A 22,500-nucleotide genomic window follows, 5' to 3' on the forward strand; every position below is an offset into this window, starting at 1 on the left:
CTGTTCTGACGGAAATGATTGGGACACGCTATATCAAACACACAATTACACCACACTCTAACTATGAAGACAAGTACATATATTCTTTGAGAAGGTGTATTTGTTGTTAATAAGGTGAGGGTTAGGGGTCAGGGTTAAAGTCTTATTTGGGTGAATGATCCCATTACAAACCAACTCAAGTTCAAATTTGTTTATTCGGCATATACACGATATACACTGAGTGTACAAACAATTAGGAACATCTTCCTAATATTGAGTTGCACCCTCCCCTTTTGCCCTCAGAACAGCCTCTAATGGCCGGGGCATGGACAAGGTGTCGAAAGCATTTCCCAGGGATGTTGACTCCAATGCTTCCCACAGTTGTCAAGTTGGCTGGATGTCCTTTGGGTGGTGGATCATTCTTGATACAAAAACCCGAACTGGTGCACCTGCACCTACTACCATACCCCTTTCAAAGGAACTAAAAGAGGCTGTCTTCCCCATTCACCCTCTGAATGACACACATACACAATTAATGTGTCAATTGTCTCGAGGCATAACAATCCTTCTTTAACCCGTCTCCTCCCCTTCATCTACACTGATTGAAGTGGATTTAACAAGTGACATCAATAAGGGATCATAGCTTTCACCTGGATTCACCTGGTCAGTCTATTTCATGGAAAGAGCAGTTTTGTTCACTCACTGTACATGGAGTACACAGTGTAATGAAATGCTTACTTCCAAGCTCCCGTCTCGACAGTGCAGTAGCAATAGAATGAAACGAATGGGTAAAGAAAGAGTAGTAGAAAATAGGTTTTGGTCAATGAGATAAATATGGAATAGTGTCTCTCCTTCTCTGTTCCAGCACCCCCAGCCATAGTATTGTACTGTAGTGCATTCACTTGTACAACAGATCAGTGACATGTTGTCCATTAGTGTTGATGAAAGGTGGATGTACCTGCCTGTCTGTCTGTCTGTCTGAAGGTGTGCAGAGATCCTCTGACTTCACCAAGTGTGTGTCCTGCTCTCATCTCCAACCTCTACCTCCCCAACCCTCAGATCCCCTCAGAGAGAACAAAGCCCTGCACTGGGGCTGTACGTGTGTGTAGAGTTGATCTGACTACTGTTGCTCTCAGAACTGAGAGGGGTCAGGGGTTAGAAGTCAGTTGGTGTCTGAACCACTCTGAGGTAACAATAGAAGACTCTCCAAACTAGGCGGCAGGTGGTTAGAGCGTTGGACTAGTAACCGGAAGGTTGCTGAATCGAATCCCCGAGCTGACAAGGTAAAAATCTGTCATTCTGCCCCTGAACAAGGCAGTTAACCCACTGTTCCTAGGCCGTCCATGTAAATAAGAATTTGTTCTTACTTAACTGACTTGCCTAGTTAAATAAAGGTTCAATTTTAAACAGATAAAGCGACCCATTGTGCTCATATGCCGTCCATATTTTTAAAGTGGATGTTTTTATTAAGTAATGTAAGCTGTAATCTGCTTCTTTTAAAGAATGATAAATGATCTGCTTTTAACTTTTTAAGAAAAAAAGGAAAACGTACATTACTATTATCTATTCAAAGCTCTTTTGAAATGTTTGGTCTGCTACCTTTATGGACCCGTAGCCTCCCTTGATGTTCGCAGTTTTAAATGAACAGACAGCCCACTCCACCTTCTAACCATGCCTTGACTTTGAAAGCTGATATTCAAATAGGTCTGAGTGTATTTCCGGTTCTGCCGAGGGAAGGTGTGTTTGGCTGTATGAGATGACAGGGGCTTCTTTCAGTGTGCATAATGTTGTTTGCTCCAGTGTGTATCTTTCACAAGGAGAACTCAAGGTTAGAGCACAGAGCTCTAGCAGAGATCTGGTTAACTCTACTTCTGCGTGTGTGTGTGTGTGTGTGTGTGTGTGTGTGTGTGTGTGTGTGTGTGTGTGTGTGTGTGTGTGTGTGTGTGTGTGTGTGTGTGTGTGTGTGTGTGTGTGTGTGTGTGTGTGTGTGAGAGAGAGAGAGAGAGAGAGAGAGAGAGAGAGAGAGAGAGAGAGAGAGAGAGAGAGAGAGAGAGAGAACCTGTTGTTGTGTGGTTGAATTAAAGAAGTATTCCTGGTTCTAATTTAACTTGCTTTAGTAACAACTCATACTTTTCTAGGTTTCACAGTGCAAAGCCATGTTTATTCTCTGGTTCTAGACACGTCTTCATCACTATAACAGGTAGGTCATCTGGCGATAGCCCGATCACTAGACTACACCTGTCTTCTTAAGGAGAAACTGTCTGTTAGAACACCCCCAGGAAACTATGTTAACTAGAACACAGGGTTCCACTTCCCAAATTCAGGACGGATTTTGAGATGCAGATGTCATAAAGTCAGAGTTCCTGAACCAAGGCACAAAGTAATTGGGAATATAAACTGCTGTGCTTTCCCAAAAAGGTCTGCTGAGAGATGCTGCAAGCAGATGACAGCAGGATTCACACCCAGAAAATAGGCTATTTCAAACATTCATGTATTGATATAACCCAGAAAACATCCCAAGCCCTTGCTTGCAGTGCAGTGTGTCAACTAGACTACGCCTCTGTGTTCATCCATTAAACTAGCGCTGTATTTGTAGATATTAGTATGACTGAGTGGCTGTCTCAGTCTAAGTGGTTTGTATATTGGGAGAATGCAGTCAAAATGCTGTGTGTGCACCCTTGCACAAAAACACATACAGAACACACTAACACAGGGAAATGCTGTGTATGTGTATCCTTGCACCTGTAATGAAGTGATTATGCTGACTAAGAGAGAACAGTGCTGTGTAATGATGGTAGCTAACCTAAATGGCTTGGTGCATCGCTGATAATTACACTGGCAGGCCTCTGCTATTGAAACCCCTAAACATATCAGGGGCAGAGAAATAGGAAATCGTAGACAGTAATATGAAACTGCAAGCTCGCTCTACCTTCTGTAGGACGAGAGATGAACGTGTGAAAGAGGGATGAGGAGAAGAGCAGAAGTCAAAAGCACATCTGGAGTTCTATAATTCTGGATGAATCAGGTATACAGAGATCTGGGTGGAAGAACGCCTCAGTAATAGAAAACTACTGTAGAGAGGACATCCAGGGTCATTGCACTGAGACGAACCAACCCCAAAGCCTAACAGATGCACGCAGGGAAGCACACAGTCACACACACAGTCACACACACACACCCAATCACACACACACACACCCACTCTCTCTCACACACACAGGGAATAGAGGGTCCTCCGACTCTGAGTAGTAGTAGTTATTAGTATGAGATCCAGGGAATCAGAGAGAGGGGTTGGAACTGTGTAAAGAGTCCACTCAGGACTACTGAAGGACACAGCTGACCGACTGGGAGGAGGCTGGAGGATATACTGTAAAGAGAAGGGAGGAGGCTGGAGGATATACTGTAAAGAGAAGGGAGGAGGCTGGAGGATGTACTGTAAAGAGAAGGGAGGAGGCTGGAGGAGGTACTGTAAAGAGAAGGGAGGAGGCTGGAGGATGTACTGTAAAGAGAAGGGAGGAGGCTGGAGGATGTACTGTAAAGAGAAGGGAGGAGGCTGGAGGATGTACTGTAAAGAGAAGGGAGGAGGCTGGAGGATGTACTGTAAAGAGAAGGGAGGAGGCTGGAGGATGTACTGTAAAGAGAAGGGAGGAGGCTGGAGGATATACTGTAAAGAGAAGGGAGGAGGCTGGAGGATGTACTGTAAAGAGAAGGGAGGAGGCTGGAGGATGTACTGTAAAGAGAAGGGAGGAGGCTGGAGGATGTACTGTAAAGAGAAGTGAAGAGGCTGGAGGATATACTGTAAAGAGAAGGGAGGAGGCTGGAGGAAGGTACTGTAAAGAGAAGGGAGGAGGCTGGAGGATGTGCTGTAAAGAGAAGGGAGGAGGCTGGAGGATATACTGTAAAGAGAAGTGGAAGAGAGGAAATAGAGAGAAAGGAAGAGGAGAGAGGAGGATGGAAGATGGTAGTGTAGAAGGACAGATAATGAAATTAAGTAAAGAGGGGGGTAGAAGAAAAGAGAGGGGGTGAGGAGAGAGAGGTGGAAGCTTGTAGTTCTTAAAAATAAACTAAGGGTTTGATTCCAAAATGCAATAAATGCCCATTTTTCACGTATGTCATAGCATTTTCCTTGATGGCCAAAAAGCTACATTTTTGTCTAATCTGAGTACTTTCTTCCATATGTTGGGGGAGTCTCCCACATGCCTTTTAGCGAACACCAAACATGTTTGCTTATTTTTTTCTGGCCACTCTTCCGTAAAGCCCAGCTCTGCAGAGTGTGCGGCTTAAAGTGGTCCTATGGACAGATACTCCAATCTCCACAGTGGATCTTTGCAGCTCCTTCAGGGTTATCTTTGGTCTCTTTGTTGCCTCTCTGATTAATGCCCTCCTTGCCTGGTCCATGGGTTTTGGCAGGTTTGTTGTGGTGCCATATTATTTCCATTTTTAAATAATGGATTTAATGGTGCTCCGTGGGATGTTCAAAGTTTCTGATATTTTTTTATAACCCAAACCTGATCTGTACTTCTCTTCAACTTTGTCCGTGACCTGTTTGGAGAGCTCCTTCGTCTTCATGGTGCCGCTTCCTTGGTGGTGCCGCTTGCTTAGTGGTGTTGCAGACTGGGGCCTTTCGGAACAGGTGTATATATACACTGAGATCATGTGACACTTAAATAAAGTCCACCGGTGTGCAATCTAACTAATTATGTGACTTCTGAAGGTAATTGGTTGCACCAGATCTTATTTAGGGGCTTCAGAACAAAGGGGGTGAATTCATATGCACGCAACACTTTTCCAATTATTTATTTTTTTATCATTTTTTGAAACAAGTATTTTTTTTCATTTCACTTACACATATTTTGTGTATGTCCATAAAAATACATTTAAAATTACAGGTTGTAATGCAACAAAATAGGAAAAACGCTAAGGGGAATGAATACTTTTGCAAGGCACTGTATATCGAAAAAAAACGTGTAAAACTATGTGCTATGTGATATTTGCACAATATGAGACAAATATATTATGTTCATATTTATTTATGTATTGATACTTTATTACATGTAACTGTTAAAACCCAATCGGGATGCTTTTCCTATTAGAGTTCTGTTGTTTGGGGTGGATATAAACAAGATGATTTGTCTCTCTAAACTAAAATGACCTTGCAATATATTCTAAACTAAGTCATGTCTGTCTTTTCACTAGCCCATGTCATGGTAAGACAGAAAATGAATATCTATCTCGTTCATAATGTGTTTTTATTTCATGTCAATTTACCAATATTTCTGGAAATGAATATATCGCATTTTGTAATTAAACTCTTCAAACTTTACTGAGGCATGTTTGGTTTAATTCAGCCCTGTGTCTAAACAGCCTTTGTATTTTACACATTTTCCACCTCCAAATTCTGCATTTCCTCTACCTCCCCTGGCAGGGTGTGTGAGGGAGTGAGTGTGTTTCCAGAGTGGAGAGTTAGGCCTTTTGCATCATTGATGTTCATACTATTAACACATTAGAGAGGCAGGCGATCTTCCAGAGGCCTGCCAGTATGGAGACAAACACACAGATCTGCATGTAGACGTCAGATCACACACAACTTCATCAGGAGATGGAGAGTCCCGTAACTGACAGTGAAACAACATAATAGTGGTACCTACATTTACATATTGGCCCTTTTGCACTTTGATGGAAAATGACTCATCAGTACACAGTTCTAGTAGACCAAGTAAAATCAGTCCGTTTACTGGATCTTCTTGGTGAAGGAGTCCCAGAGAGCAGCTAGTTGGGCCTTCAGGTCCTGGGCCAATGGGTCCAGCTTCTTCAGCTCCTCTCCATAGGGGGCCAGGTTCTGCTGGAGCTCCTGGGTTCTCTGGGTCAGCTGTGTCTGGAAGCTCTGGGTCATGGGAATCATGCTCTTTTGGAACTCTTCCAGGTTCTGGTCCATTTTCTGTTTCAGCTCCTCAGTGTAGGGGCCCAGCTGGGCCTGCAGCTGCTGCACACTCTTCTCCAGGCTTCCCTTCAGCTCCTCACTCTTCTGGAGTAAAGTGCTCTTCAGGGTGTCAGAGTCCAGGGCCTCAGCGTAGGTGGTCATGTCCCTTTTCAGCTCCTCCACCTGCCTCTGGATGTCTGCGTTCCACTCGTCAGAGTAGGGCTGCATCTTGGCTGTCATGGTGCTCAGGTCCTTCTCCAGACGAGCCTTAAGCTGCTCGGCCTCCTGGGAAAACTTTGCCAGCAGGTCCTGAGTCAGAGGAGCCACCTGCCCGCGCATGGCCACGGTGTACTGGCTCACAGCATCAGCACTCTTAGAGACCATGGTGCTATGGAGACAGAGAGAGAAAGATCAACACAGAGGCAGAATTATTGAGGTTAACAAACAGGTAGTTAGTTACTCAACAGTTGTTATGAAACACCATTATATTGTGTTATTTTCTACATATTGAGACTTACTTGACTTCGTGTGCCACCTCTGACTGTCGGATCTTCTGTAGGGTGTCCTCAGCGGTGAGTGTTGCCTTGGCGACGTAGTCCCAGAATGCATCTTTCACCATGTCCAGCTGTTGCTGAGACGGGTCCTGCCACAGGCCATTGGCATTGCACCCTTTAAGAGAGGCCGTGGATTATTTTATTTTCAGTCTAGACTGGAGGTTACTTGAGATTATACATTTACTCCTTTCATTGATATTACACTACTGTTACATTTAGTATTGTCAATTTGCTCCCTGTCAAAAATACAAACACTACAGCCAAGTGTTGATAAATGAAAACATATTAAAAGGTGTTCTCCACTCACCAGTGAAAACAGCAAGAGCAAGCAGCACTAAGACATTCATGATTGGGCTGTAGGCTGTTAATTGGAGAAAAAAATACAATTGGTGAATGAAATATTAAATTCAGTTTCTCATCCCAGATATTATTGTAGCCTGTGTGATTACAAAATGCCTCTAGAGGCAGCTAGTGTCTTACCTGCTTGAGAGAGCTTGTGTCCTTGTTTTCTGGTAGTACTGTGTTCTGCAGGTATCAGGGCTGTGTGTATATATAGGGGACTGGCAATTGTAGTGAAGAACAAAGTCCAGGACTGAGTGTCCTGCTGTATGTCCTCTTGTCACATCGACTGCCACATCACATCCTCAGTACTCTGGGGACACGTTATGGGGACCCAGATAACCTGCTGACACCATCCATTTAGGGTTGTCATAACAACGTTAGACATTACGGGACAGTTTCCCAAGCACATATTAAGCCTAGTCCTGCACTTAAAGGGCTTTAAATAGAGAATGCTTTGAAAATGTGTTTTACTCTAGGACTAAGATAAATCTGTGTCTGGGAAACTGTCTCTGTAGTTCTACAGTGTTACTTCATCTATGGGGGATGAAATGGATGAAGAATTGGTTGATAGGTAAAAGCTGATTATTATTCACTTATTTGTTTATCAAGTATGTCATTCGGGTCTGACCGCTAGCTGAACACTGTCTTCCAGATTAGGGGTGAAATTAGAGATGGATTAAATATGGACTAAATGTGGACTTGATTGAAATGTCAATAGAAATGAATGAATGAATTATTCTAGTCATGGGTGGTCCTTCTGTGGCTCAGTTGGTAGAGCATGGCGCTTGTAACGCCAGGGTAGTGGGTTCGATTCCCGGGACCACCCATACGTAGAATGTATGCACACATGACTGTAAGTCGCTTTGGATAAAAGCGTCAGCTAAATGGCATATATTATTTATTATTATTATATTATGTGTTGGGAAACAAGTGGCAATGAAAATGAATGAATGAATTACATTAGTCATGGGATGATGTGTTGGGAAACAAGTGGCAATGAAAATACGTATTGGTGACGCACTGATGACTCAGTGGACTCTGAACTTCATATTGCAATGTCATATGATAAGAAGGTTAATGTTTGTCTGAAGTTCTCTTGTGGTCAGTATTTTGTCACTTAGAGATGCTTCTTGTTGTAAAATGTACACTAATCCTATCGCCCACCACAAAAACAAATCATAAAACTCTATATAGAGGGAGTTAATAAATCCAAAATACACATACATGTTTACCCCAAACGCGTATATTAAATACATTTTTTGAATGAAACAAATATTTTAACTTCATATAGCCTGACAAGAACTTTGACCCCCAACCCAGTAGAGATTGTTTTAAGAGAAGGGATTGTATTTCCTTACACAACCAAGTCCTACACGTAATACTCAGTCAGATAAAGCTGAATTGTTGCACTCAGTCTTTCAAGTGAAATTACTGATCAGAATTCATACCCTAATGCGATTGTTGTTTATCGAACCAAATGATCTAATAGGTAGTTGCTAAATGCTGACTCTTTCAGTATATTTTCCAAGTCAATAAATTCAATTGATTCCTGATTCCTTTCAGTGGAGTCGGAAATAAACATAAACAAAGAGATCATCCATAGAAAAATATTTTATGGAAAATCCAATGAGTTCTTGCTTACTATAATGGTGCTACCATATATAATGTGGAATCGTACATTCTATACAATCTATTTCTGTCCACTCTCCTGAGAGTAGAGTTTCTGTATCACCACAAGGCTGCAGGGCTGTTCCACTCCTAATGATTGGGTGGAGGAATTCACAAATAAACAAAACTCAGAATAAAAACAACTCAGGGCCAAAATAATGGTTGTGGGTGTAATGTTTGTGAAAATGGCTATATTATGGAGTTCTAACATATTAGTTGTGGCTGTTGTGGTTGTTTGTGTGATGCACAAACATGGAAACCATCATCACAGAAAGCGTTGGGTCAAGCTCTTCAGCAACCTCAGCAGGCCAGACAACCTGCCCCTGCCTCTGGAAAGCAGCTAGGACAGGGTTAGGACAGAGTTTGGGAAACCCTGATGTAGAGGACAGTGAAAAGGTGTCATGTGGAGACCCAAGCATCAGTGCTCCTGATTGTGACACCTTAAATAAATAAATAATGTTCCTAAATGTTCCATTTGCTTGACCATCCTCCTACCCTGATAACAGTGACGGTCAGTTGTTGGTGCTGCTGGCCAGGGATGCCACTCTGCCCCACCTGGAACTGGATTCAGACCCAGCACAGAGGAGTGTCATTACTGCCCTATCGGCTGTCTGCTGTCTGAATGAAGCACACAGCCACTCACGCACAAAACACATCTATCACCCTGTGAGTGTGTGTGTGTCTCTCACCCAACCGCTCACGGAGAAAGCCCATCTATCAGGCTGTCCACCGCTCGCTCTCACGCCTGCATTACGGCCCTGACCTTTTTACCATCTGTCTCTCTGCCTGGGTATAGGCGGACAGGCTGTGTGTGTGTGTGTGTGTGTGTGTGTGTGTGTGTGTGTGTGTGTGTGTGTGTGTGTGTGTGTGTGTGTGTGTGTGTGTGTGTGTGTGTGTGTGTGTGTGTGTGTGTGTGTGTGTGTGTGTGTGTGTGTGTGTGTGTGTGTGTGTCTGTCGAAGGTCCCAGCACCCATGGAGAGCTAAATCTCATTCCCCAGCCTGACGGATGACTGCTGCTGAGAATGTAGGACACACACACATAGACACACACAAACACTCACACACACAGACGTTCACTTTGCCCTCAAACTTGTGGTCTCACTTCATTTATCCTGCTCTGGAGGTGCGGTTGGTGAGAGAGAGACATGAGAATATGAAATGTATTCTCCCGGTAGAGTTACACTCTATAGTTTCAACACGATGATTCTGCTTACAGGGTGAGTAATCTGACTAGAGAGAGATCTGTTACACACCTGCTGTCATCTGAAGTCATAGACCTGATCTGAGGGCTGTGCTGCTTTCCTTGCTTATTTTCTAGTCTCTACTCTTAATAAAACACTAACTTCAACAACGGAGAGAGGTGTCGAATTAGAACACTGAACCTCGTAGGAAAATAGATAGAGGAAAGCACAGAGCAACATCAATGATAGAAGGAGAAGGAGAGGAGAGAGGATGGTGATGTAGGAGAGAGAGAGGAGAGAGGATAGAGTGAGAGAGAGAGGATAGAGAGAAGATAGGGAGAAAGGAGAGAGAGGGGATAGACAGAGAGAAGGAGAGAGGATAGAGAGAGAGAAGGGGAAAGGATAGAAAGAAGGAGATAGAGAGAGAGAAGGTGAGAGGATAGAGAGAGAATGAGATAGGATAGAGAGAGAGGAGGTGAGAGGAGACATGATAGAGAGAAGGAGAGAGGATAGAGAAAGGAGAGAGGTTAGAGAGAGAAGGAGAGAGAGCGAGAAGGAGAGATAGAGAGAGAGGATAGAGGGAGAAGGAGGGTGGATAGAGAGAGAAGGAGAGATAGAGAGAGAGGATAGAGGGAGAAGGAGAGAGGATAGAGAGAGAAGGAGAGATAGAGAGAGAGGATAGAGGGAGAATGAGAGAGAGAGAAGGAGAGGATAGAGAGAGAAGGAGAGATAGAGAGAGAGGATAGAGGGAGAAGGAGAGAGGATAGAGAGAGAAGGAGAGATAGAGAGAGAGGATAGAGGGAGAAGGAGAGAGGATAGAGAGAGAAGGAGAGATAGAGAGAGAGGATAGAGGGAGAATGAGAGAGACAGAAGGAGAGGATAGAGGGAGAAGGAGAGAGGATAGAGGGACATAGAGCTGTGATTGGGATGCAGTGGTGGGGAAAAGGGATGGAGATAGAGGGAAAGGAGGATAGACAAATGTGTGTATGGGGTGCAGCAGTGGGAAAGATGGAGCAGAAGATAGATAGGTGTGTGAGGTGAGGTGTGTGTGACTGTGTTGCAGTGGAGTGTAGCAGGCAGCAGGCCATGGAGTCATTGACAAGAGGTGAAGGGGACATGCTTCCTCATTCAGAACTATCCTGCTGACCTCTGGGACAGTGTGTGTGTGTGTGTGTGTGTGTGTGTGTGTGTGTGTGTGTGTGTGTGTGTGTGTGTGTGTGTGTGTGTGTGTGTGTGTGTGTGTGTGTGTGTGTGTGTGTGTGTGTGTGTGTGTGTGTGTGTGTGTGTGTGTGTGTGTGTGACAGAGCAGAAAGTCACCCGCCATCCTATTACAGTGATGTCAGATGATTGTGGTTAGATCAGGGTCTGTGCTCTCACAGCTCTCTGCCCTGATAGAGTATTTCTGTGGCTTAGAATTAGCCCACTGAGGCAGTCAACCAAAGCCTTACAGTACCTGCAGGAGCAGATGGGCTAGCGCTGGTGTGTGTGCGTGCATGCGCCTGCGTGTATGTGTGAGCCAGGGGATTTGGGCTTTTGTAGACAGCCACATCCTGGGATTTACTGAGAGCCAGACCATTGTCAGCATAGAGAAAATACATCCGTTTCTTCACCTTCCTCTGTCTCTCCCCTCCTGTCACTCCATCTCCACATTTTCTCCACTCCCTCTGTATATATCACCCCTTTTCACCTCTTTTCCTCTCCCTCCCTTTCTTTCCATCCATTCCACCCCTCCATTCTCTTACTCACTGCAGGCTCCTCCTCCTAAAGACAGAGAGGAAGCATAGGCCTCAAAACGGTCTTGGCTGAACATCAACACAGTGTGTCAACTAACTTGTGTGTTAGGGAGAATCTGGCAGTGTGAGTCGATGATATTACTCTGACTATCAATTTACCAACACCCAAAAAAAAGGCAAATCTTTAGAAATTACATTATGGTACTGTTGATTTCCCCTGCTGTTATGTTGGCTCCACGCTACAGAGAGATGGAGAGACCAATACTCACTAGATCTACAGCATGGGGAAATTAAGCGTGTGCATGTTGTTCTGGCAACATTCATAGTTCTGAGAGCGAAAGAGAGAGAGAGTGTAGTGTGAACACTGGAAGTTGGGAAGTACAGGGAGTGCAAATGTAATAATAAATAGAACATAGTACAAAACAAGAAACACGAAAAGCGTACAAACATGAAACAGAGTCAATAAGGCCTGAAGAAAGAACCAAGGGGAGTGACACATATAGGGGAGGTAATAAGGAAGGTGATGGAGTCCAGGTCAGTATCATGAGGCGCAGGTGCACGTAATGATGAGACGGGATCTGGAGCACTACGAGAGCGGTTCTTTAAAGAGTTACCATCTCCCGAATTAAACTAGGTCTTTACCTATCACATCTATAAACAGTCAACTTATTCATCATAACCTCGTATCATATCATTATTCTGAACTGTCTTAACCTCCTTGCATCTGCAAAAACCTGAACCTTACTAATGATTCAGTACTACACAAATTGATTTAATGATTTATATACTAGCTAATTAAATGGTAACACAGAATAAACATACACACTTAATACGTTAAAAACAGGTCCCTAGCAGAATGAGACAACATGGATGCTTATTACAAAAGTGATGGAGGCGGGGTAGAGAGGGACAAAGACAGCAACTACTCTCACTTACAGTAATCATATACTTTCCACACGAACTGCCGACCTCTTTGAGTAAGGAATTGTGAATGTATTTACGTGAAATGTCTTGGTGGGCCTTTTCTCGGCATGCTTGCATGGCTCTGATTGTCCAAAATGGTTCCAACAAGTCTCATACTTTTGTCCTTCTCTGTAGTTATCCAGTGACTTGTCATGGAGTCCTGAACCGAACTACAGAGTTTATTTTCCTTCCATTCGCTCCTGAAGATGCTTCTTTGAAGATAGGCTAGACAGCCGGGTCGATGGTCCCCAGTGGGGTGATGAGAGTAGCGTAATACAATGGTTTGAGCAGAGTAGTAGGATGGTCCTACATAATTCTCTTTCGAAGATACTTTACTTAGGACAGCTAATCAGCCGTACTAGTGATTGTCAGGGAGGTGAGTTTATCGTCTCTACCTCTTGTTGAGATTCAAAGTTCAGACCACTTTAAACGTGCAGCTGCAGCTTGGCGCTTTTCTGGTCTGGTATGTTAATTTCTTTACCAACCATTTATTCAGGTAGTTTGAAAGGGGCAGTTTCGTCAGGCTGACACGCTCTCTGACCTCACTTGGGGGCATAACTTGTTACTTTCAAAGTTTATGTAAAGCAATTATCTCTTATAGATCCTCAAATCACGTCCCTCTCTTAACAAAAAACACTTTAATAATTTTTCATATTACATGCACAATGCATAGGATGGACACTTCATACATGTAGTGGGTATAATTTCCAAGTTACAGTATTTCCTTTATAACATGTTTAATGACATCACAAAACAACAAACAAAATTACATTAGTGCTCTACAGATCACCTCTGATCATTCCCCATGTTCTGTGTTAGAAATACTGCTCCAGTTTTTGCTATCTTGAAACAAAGGACATTCCTTTGGTGAATATTGGAGAGGAAGATCTGAATCTTCTCTTCTTGATTTACAACAGGACATGAGTTGTTAATCCTCACCAGTTACACCCCCCTCTGCGAGTGAGTGGGGAACTGATTATTCATTGCAAACCTGATCTGACCTGTTTGGATTCTCATGGTCAGTCATGACAGTGGTAATTAAGACGGATAGTGAGATCATTACTCTGTGTTTCCTCTGAGCTGCTGCAAAAAGTGAAGAGCGACCTTTTCAGACACACCTGTCTCTGCTCTCACACACGCACACTTCTGTCAGAGGTATTGCTGGCTAAACTGAGCAGGAAGGTGCCAGAGGGAAGCTCTAAAATACATTTCCTCTCATCACATAAATGCTCCCTCCCCCCTCCCACTCTGTCTCTAACTCTAACAAATCCAACCTCTCAGTTGTTGTGTTCTCTCTCACTTCTTAAGTCTAAACTAGGAATTGAATTAGGGCAGTAAACATTACTCAAAGATGGTTCATTCAACCTCCCACAGAACCAAATGATCTGTTTGTATTTGTGACCGACCGGGTCGATTCAGTCTTATGTGGCAAAAAAATGTATTGTGTTTTTTTACATTGGATGAAAGTAGACTCATATCATTCACTACAGTTGAGTAAAAATGGGAAAGTAATTCTGCTTTGAAAGTTGATCAACTTTCCTTTGAGAAATGGCCCTTGAATGTTTTGGCACCTACTGGAGAGCTCTTCTTTGTCTACACCCATTCAGCATTGTTCACACCCTCTTAAGCTTTAGCCCCTCCCATCTCTTTAACGATTCACATGCGAGGCTATGTACTAAACAACCAAAGATTTCAAGACTAAAGGCTTGTTTATACTATGGGTGTGTTCGTAAATTTAATCTGGAATACCAGTGTGCGCTCTGGGCGTTCGTAAATTCAGAGCGTTTCACTTTCAGAGCATTCGGAGCGCACACTGAACGCACTGGCCGAGGAGTAGGGTTGTACCAATCGTTCTGACCTCACAACAGCAGTCAAACACCCAAGCTAGCTGGCTAACGTTGGTTAGCTTGCTAGCTACTTCCAGACACAAATGAGAGAACAGCTCACTCTGACAATTTTACTCACCCTAGCAGAGCTGGTTAGGCTGTTTTTATGTTATCCAGAGCATTAGTGACTGAAACTGCTGCTGACAACAATTTAATGACGCTTTTTTGCCAACGTTTACAGACGCTGGCCATATTCAATAGGTGTTGAGCGTTCGTAAATTGGTCAGTTATTCTGCACTCTGGTGAATTTACCAGCTACATCTACATAGACAGTTATTGCAGTGACATCATACACATTCTATTGAAATAGTTTCTTGCATAGTGGAGTCTTTTGTTTAGACACATAGCTAGCAAGCTAAACAATTAACCATAATCCCAACTCTTAACGTTACTACCCTATATGAATCTGTAGGTAGCTAACATTAGTCTATAACTGTAATGGCTCTCTTCTATCTCCTCCTCTGACGAAGAGGTAGAACAAGGATCGGACCAAAATGCAGCGTGATGATGATTCATGAGAGGAAGCCCAGTACTGAGAGGAAGCCCAGCACTGAGAGGAAGCTCAGGCAGGTAGTTGGCTCCGGCAGATCCTGGCTGGCTGGCGGATCTGGAAGAGTCTGGTTGACTGGCAGATCTGGAAGAGTCTGGTTGACTGGCAGATCTGGAAGAGTCTGGTTGACTGGCAGATCTGGAAGAGTCTGGCTGACTGGCAGATCTGGAAGAGTCTGGCTGACTGGCAGATCTGGAAGATCATGGCTGACTGGCAGATCTGGAAGATCATGGCTGACTGGCAGATCTGGAAGAGTCTGGCTGACTGGCAGATCTGGAAGAGTCTGGCTGACTGGCAGATCTGGCTGTTCCATGTAGACTGACAGCCTTGGCTGCACAATGCAGACTGACAGCCCTGGCTGCACAATGCAGACTGACAGCTCTGGCTGCTCCATGCAGACTGACAGCTCTGGCTGCTCCATGCAGGCTGGCAGCTCTGGCTGCTCCATGCAGGCTGGCAGCTCTGGCTGCTCCATGCAGGCTGGCAGCTCAGGCTGCTCCATGCAGGCTGGCAGCTCAGGCTGCTCCATGCAGGCTGGCAGCTCTGGCAGCGATGAACATGCGGGAGACTCCGGCAGCGCAGGATAGGAGGAAAGCGCTGGCTGCACTGAACAGGCGGGAGGCTCCGACAGCGCTAGAGAGAAGGAAGGCTCTGGCTGCGCTAAACAGGCGGGAGACTCCGGCAGCGCAGGAGAGGATGAAAGCGCTGGCTGCGCTGAACAGGCGGGAGGCTCCGACAGCGCTGGAGAGAAGGAAGGCTCTGGCTGCGCTAAACAGGTGGGAGACTCCGACAACACTGGAGAGGAGAAAGGCTCTGGCTGCGCTGAACAGGCGAGGCGCACTGAAGGCCTGGTGCGTGGTGCTGGAACTGGTGGTACTGGACCGAGGACACGCACAGGAAGCCTGGTGCGGGGAGCTGCCACCGGAGGACTGGTGTGTGAAGGTGGCACAGGATGGACCGGACCGTGAAGGTGTACTGGAGAGCCTGAGAGCAGGGCTGGCACAGGACGTGCAAGGCTATGTAGGTACACAGGAGGCCTAGTGCGTGAGGCTGGCACAATTTTCACCAGCCGATTTTTGGGGCTGACTTTCGGGCTTCCTTGCCAACCGTGTTCCCTCGTATCGTCGGCTCCTCTCTCCGGCTGCCTCTGCTCTCCTAAGTGCCTCCACCTGTTCCCATGGGAGGCGATCTCTTCCAGCCAGTATCTCCTCCCAAGTGTAACAACCCTTGCCATCCAAAACGTCTTCCCATGTCCATTCCTCCTTTCGCTGCTTCTGCTGTCGCTGCCTGTCACCACGCTGCTTGGTCCGGGTGTGGTGGGTGATTCTGTAACGGCTCTTCTATCTCCTCCTCTGACGAAGAGGTAGAACAAGGATCGGACCAAAATGCAGCGTGATGATGATTCATGATATTTTAATGAAGGAAAACCTATACATACAGAAACTACAAAAATAACTAAATTAAATAACGAAAACCGAAACAGCCCTATCTGGTGCAAACACAAAGACAGGAACAATCACCCACAAACACACAGTGAAACCCAGGCTACCTAAATATGGTTCCCGATCAGAGACAACGAGAATCACCTGACTCTGATTGAGAACCGCCTCAGGCAGCCATAGACTATGCTAGACAACCCTACTCAACCACAATCGCAATACCTACTCAACCCCAATACAAAAATACACCACAAAATAAACCCATGTCACACCCTGGCCTGACCAAATAAATAACGAAAACACAAAATACTAAGACCAAGGCATGACAATAACAAGAAATGCAAATGTCTCTGATATACGAATAATATTACTAAACAGATCATACACATAAAGTTAGCTATCTAGCCATCCAGCTAACATTAGCTAGCTAACAGTACACTTTAACTTCAAATTAAAATGATTTTTTGACAAAATTAGAAATGTGTAATATCTGAAAATATCAGAAAAAAATATACCTGTATACCTGGATCGACGCTTCTCCCTCTCTGTCATGGATGCCATGGTTGCCCTTAGTTTGAAGATGAAATCCAGAGACAGGTGTTTTATATAACATTTACCATTCCTCTCTCAACTCAGTCTCAGGACATGGTCACTCGTGGGGTGTGTGGAATAAAACCTAATAATAATGTGTGCCTTTAGTTTGCATGTAATCTGGCCTAGTGGGACTGAGCTGGGATATTATGTTGAGAAAATTGCAGTGTCACTAAGCTAAATCACAGCTTACCGAAGAGTGAGTTTGGGCTGCTGGATGTGTGTTTATGTGTGAAATATCATCATACATATGTTCCTAGTTTCTCTCTCTGGTGTTCTGTGCACTGTAAGCTTGTGGGGAGCTGTTCCAGCTTGTGCAGTGTATTCTACACTTAGAACTACTGATCCAAACTAGTGTCTTACATCACTTTCTATTGTAGTTTTATAATCACACTGAAAACATGTGTAACAGTTGTATTCAAAGTCGTGGTCGTGACCCCAACAAAAAATTATGAGTACAGATTATTGTATGGGACAATATGCAAATGTTTTTGTGAAAAATAATTAGAAAAATGCAATTTTATTGAGTTTGAATAACACTGCTGTGGACCAACTGGCTATGACCATGTCTATACAATTCCAGTCCATATAACTATTGTAACTATTCCCCAGGTTGTTGCTGCAAATGAGAACGTGTTCTCAGTCAACTTACATGGTAAAATAACGGATAAATAAATCAAATATAGCCTTATAGTGTTACTAGGACTCCAGCTCTGTACTCTGATGACCTCCATCCATACAGTTCATCTCTGAAGTGATATCCTGGGATCTGCTGTGCTGTGATAACCCAGCTAGTTCATCATCAGACCTCTACACACCTGAACCTGAATCAACCCTCTTCTCTCTTCTTCTTCTCTCATCACTCTGTTCTCTGGCCGGGGTGGTCAATCAATCTGGCCGGGGTGGTCAATCAATCTGGCCGAGGTGGTCAGTCAATTGAGAGACACACACAGACTCAACAGGAACCTCCCCTGTTATCAGAGAGAGAGCGAGAGAGAGAGATGGAGAGATAGGTGTGTGTGTACATGTGTGCGCGCGTGCGTGTGTGTATGTGTGCATACACTGTGTGGTGTGTGTGACAGGGCTTGCTGTGGCAGCTTGCTGCCTGGCTGGGTGATTGTCCATCAGAGATCCTGTCTGGATTATAAAACCAATCAGAACAGAGTGATTGCTGAAGCCAGATGGTGATTGGATCATAGCCCACCACCGCTGCCACACTACCGCCAGGAAAACAGAGCGGGAGGGAGGGAGGGAGGCTTAGGGAGGGAGGGAGGTAGGGAAAGAAACAGATGAGGGAGAGATTGAGACAGAGAAAGGGACAGAAACAGATGAGGGAGAGATTAAGACAGAGGAACGGAAAGAAACAGATGAGGGAGAGATTAAGACAGAGGAACGGAAAGAAACAGATGAGGGAGAGATTGAGACAGAGGAAGGGACAGAAACAGATGAGGGAGAGATTGAGACAGAGGAATGGAAAGAAACAGATGAGGGAGAGATTGAGACAGAGGAAGGGACAGAAACACATGAGGGAGAGATTAAGACAGAGGAAGGGACAGAAACACATGAGGGAGAGATTGAGACAGAGGAAGGGACAGAAACACATGAGGGAGAGATTGAGACAGAGGAAGGGACAGAAACAGATGAGGGAGAGATTGAGACAGAGGAAGGGACAGAAACACATGAGGGAGAGATTGAGACAGAGGAATGGAAAGAAACAGATGAGGGAGAGATTGAGACAGAGGAAGGGAGAAGAGAGGGAGAACCAGGCAGAGATAGAGAGAGATGGAACACATAAAGAGTATGTAGGCTATTCAATATTCTCCTCATGCTGCCTGTAGAATGTGATTTAGCTCAGTCCGACACTCACTCACAGACATCTACTTTGAGGAACAATGTTCTTGTCTGGGATAGAACCGTTTGGTTAGTTTTGATAGAATGTCTACTCATCATAGAATTTGTGTGTGAAATCGATGTGTGAAATCATCTCACTTCATTCTAGTCAGAAGTGATGTCTACTGATGATGTGATATCTATCTAGTGATAAAAAATACTTGTCTTTCTGGAGAGACAAATGTGCTGCCTGGAGCTGAACTTCATAGAACAACCAACAGAAATCAGTTATGAGACGATGATTAGTTCTCTTATATCCTAGCTACAGTAGACAAATACTGGCCACCACGCTCTCCTGTAGTAAGTCAGAGTAGTAAGTACAGTAGTACTCCTGTAGTAAGTCAGAGTAGTAAGTACAGTAGTACTCCTGTAGTAAGTCAGAGTAGTAAGTACAGTAGTACTCCTGTAGTAAGTCAGAGTAGTAAGTACAGTAGTACTCCTGTAGTAAGTCAGAGTAGTAAGTACAGTAGTACTCCTGTAGTAAGTCAGAGTAGTAAGTACAGTAGTACTCCTGTAGTAAGTCAGAGTAGTAAGTACAGTAGTACTCCTGTAGTAAGTCAGAATAGTAAGTAGTACTCCTGTAGTAAGTCCGAGTAGTAAGTAGTACTCCTGTAGTAAGTCAGAGTAGTAAGTAGTACTCCTGTAGTAAGTCAGAGTAGTAAGTACAGTAGTACTCCTGTAGTAAGTCAGAATAGTAAGTAGTACTCCTGTAGTAAGTCCGGGTAGTAAGTAGTACTCCTGTAGTAAGTCAGAGTAGTAAGTAGTACTCCTGTAGTAAGTCAGAGTAGTAAGTACAGTAGTACTCCTGTAGTAAGTCAGAGTAGTAAGTAGTACTCCTGTAGTAAGTCAGAGTAGTAAGTAGTACTCCTGTAGTAAGTCAGAATAGTAAGTAGTACTACTGTAGTAAGTCAGTGTAATGCATCTGTGTGTAGCTGGTGAGATGAGTCAGGCGCAGGACAGCAGAAATGAGTAATGAAAGCAATTTTACTCAATAATATAACAATAAACGTCGTATAAATACAAGGCCACAAATACGGACCGCAATACAATGAACAATTACTCATAAACAAACATGGGGGAACAGAGGGTTAAATAATGAACAAGTAATTGGGGAATTGAAACCAGGTGTGTAAGACAAAGACAAAACAAATGGAAAATGAAAAGTGGATCGGCGATGGCTAGAAGGCCGGTGACGTCGACCACGCCGAATGCCGCCCGAACAACGAGAGGGACCGACTTCGGCAGAAATCGTGACAGTCAGAGTATTAAGTAGTACTCCTGTAGTAAGTCAGAGTAGTAAGTAGTACTCCTGTGATAACTCAGAGTAGTAAGTACAGTAGTACTCCTGTAGTAAGTCAGAGTAGTAAGTAGTACTCCTGTGATAAGTCAGAGTAGTAAGTACAGTAATACTCCTGTGATAAGTCAGAGTAGTAAGTACAGTAGTACTCCTGTAGTAAGAGACAGATAGGCTCTCTCACACCCAAACACGCATACACACACACACAGACGCAGACTCCTGTACTCACATATACAAAGTCAGTTGAAGTTTACATTCACCTTAGCTAAATACATTTAAACTCAGTTTTTCCAAATTCCTTACATTTAATCCAAGAAAACATTCCCTGTCTTAGGTCAGTTAGGATCACCACTTTATTTTAAGAATGTGAAATGTCAGAATCATAGCAGAAATAATTATTTATTTCAGCTTTTATTTCTTTCATCACATTCCCAGTGGATCAGAAGTTTACATCACTCAATTAGTATTTGGTAGCATTGCCTTTAAATTGTTTAACTTGGGTCAAACGTTTCAGGTAGACTTCCAGATGCTTCCCACAATAAGTTGGGTGAATTTTGGCCCATTCCTCCTGACAGAGCTGGTGTAACTGAGTCAGGTTTGTAGGCCTCCTTGCTCGCACACACTTTTTTAGTTCTGCCCACAACTTTTCTATAGGATTGAGGTCAGGGCTTTGTGATGGCCACTCCAATACCTTGACTTTGTTGTCCTTAAGCCATTTTGCCACAACTTTGGAAGTATGCTTGGGGTCATTGTCCATTTGGAAGACCCAAGCTTTAACTTCAAACTGATGTCTTGAGATGTTGCTTCAATATATCCATATCATTTTCCTTCCACATGATCCCACCATTCTTGATACACTCGAGAAACTGTTGAGTGTGAAAAAGCGGTGCCCCTGCCACCTACTACCATACCCGTTCAAAGGAACAAAAATATTATGTTATGCCCATTCACCCTCTGAATGACACAAATACACAATCCATGTCAATTGTCTCAAGGCTTAAAATCCCTCTTTAACATGTGTCCTCCCCTTTATCTACACTGATTGAAGTGGATTTATCAAGTGACATCAATAAGGGATCATAGCTTTCACCTGGATTCACCTGGTCAGTCTATGTCATGGAAAGAGCAGGTGTTCCTAATGTTTTGTACACTCAGTGAATCTACAGCTTTACATTTCATTCTTAGTTTAACTTTTTGGTGTATATACTCATATATTGCATTTCGATTACTGTTCCAGTGTTATTTTGCTTTTTAACTGTAATTGTCCTGGCATATTTTAGGATTATTATTGGCGTACTTGTCTGACATTTTTACTGCACTGTTAGGAGCTAGTAACTCAAGCATTTCACTGCACCCGCTATAACATCTGCTAAACGGTGTACGTGACCAATACACTTTGATTTGAAATACAGAAGAGAGTGCCTGATGTCTAGCTGTGAGTTAACAGGTTGTTAGTTAGTATATGTGTGAGGTACGATCTGCAGGTTTGTTTTTTTCTCTTGGGGCAGTTTGAAAGGGCCTGAGCGGTGTGGGCATGGGCATCTGCTGCTCCTGCCCCTTTCTAACCCTCTATAACCCTGTTGGTGCCCCTGCTGTGGCAGATGTGGGTCAAAGGGCAGAGGGGGAGAGGGGTGTGTGGGGTGAGAGAGGTTGAGAGGAGCAGCTGGGCTGTGGAGAGGGAGGTAAGATGTTGCAGTGAACCTGTGTGTTTATCTGCATGCAGAGTAGAGCAGTACCTATTTACCTGCAATACATTAACATGGACAGCAGCAGCCTGAGGTAGACCTAATGGGCTGGGGACAAAGTCACACAGCTAATATACGCTTTATAAAGAGGAACTGGGTGGAGGAAGGAGGGAAAGAGAGAAAGAGATATGAGTCCATGTGGATGTTGGTGCAATACTGTAATTAGTATAATCCCTCTCAAGGACTTTCATTTTAAGAGATTATTCAGCAAAAAAAACTCAGCAAAAAAATAATAAAAAAAATATGCCATTTAGCAGACGCTTTTATCCAAAGCGACTTACAGTCATGTGTGCATACATTCTACGTATGGGTGGTCCCGGGAATCGAACCCACTACCCTGGCGTTACAAGCGCCATGCTCTACCAACTGAGCTAAAGAAACGTCCTCTCACTGTCAACTGCATTTATTTTCAGCAAACTTAACATGTGTAAATATTTGTATGAACATAACAAGATTCAACAACTGAGACATCAACTGAACAAGTTCCACAGACATGTGACTAACAGAAATGGAATAATGTGTCCCTGAACAAAGGGGGGTCAAAAATCAAAAGTAACAGTCAGTATCTGGTGTAGCCACCAGCTGCATCAAGTACTGCAGGGAATCTCCTCCTCATGGACTGCACCTGATTGGCCAATTCTTGCTTTGAGATGTTACCCCACTCTTCCACCAAGGCACCTGCAAGTTCCCGGACATTTTGGGGGGGAGTGGCCCTAGCCCTCACGCTCCGATCCAACAGGTCCCAGACACGCTCAATGGGAT

General features: G+C 44.0%; 2 protein-coding genes across 2 annotated transcripts in view; one reads left to right on the forward strand and one right to left on the reverse strand.

The window, feature by feature from the left end:
* Window positions 1-22,500, forward strand: part of LOC118366834 (ephrin type-A receptor 6-like) — a 298,784-nt gene that overhangs the window by 225,411 nt on the left and 50,873 nt on the right. The window lies entirely within an intron of this gene.
* On the reverse strand, window positions 4,761-7,028 carry LOC118366832 (apolipoprotein A-I-like). Its single transcript, XM_035749577.2, has 4 exons — window positions 6,934-7,028; window positions 6,761-6,814; window positions 6,418-6,568; window positions 4,761-6,287 (listed from the first exon to the last, which is right to left on the reverse strand). The coding sequence occupies exons 2-4, from the start codon at window positions 6,798-6,800 to the stop codon at window positions 5,711-5,713; spliced, it is 768 nt and encodes a 255-aa protein (XP_035605470.1). The 5' UTR covers window positions 6,801-6,814; window positions 6,934-7,028; the 3' UTR covers window positions 4,761-5,710.

This window comes from Oncorhynchus keta, chromosome 34 (assembly GCF_023373465.1).
Source record: "Oncorhynchus keta strain PuntledgeMale-10-30-2019 chromosome 34, Oket_V2, whole genome shotgun sequence".
In the NCBI taxonomy this organism is placed as follows: domain Eukaryota; kingdom Metazoa; phylum Chordata; class Actinopteri; order Salmoniformes; family Salmonidae; genus Oncorhynchus; species Oncorhynchus keta.

Bases quoted from the DNA above. Each gene is read 5' to 3' on its own strand.
- LOC118366832 (XM_035749577.2), bottom strand. From the start codon at position 6,800: ATGAATGTCTTAGTGCTGCTTGCTCTTGCTGTTTTCACTG. The intron at 6,569-6,760 runs GTGAGTGGAGAA...CCTCTCTTAAAG, and splicing joins TGCTCTTGCTGTTTTCACTG to GGTGCAATGCCAATGGCCTG. The intron at 6,288-6,417 runs GTAAGTCTCAAT...CTGTCTCCATAG, and splicing joins GAGGTGGCACACGAAGTCAA to CACCATGGTCTCTAAGAGTG.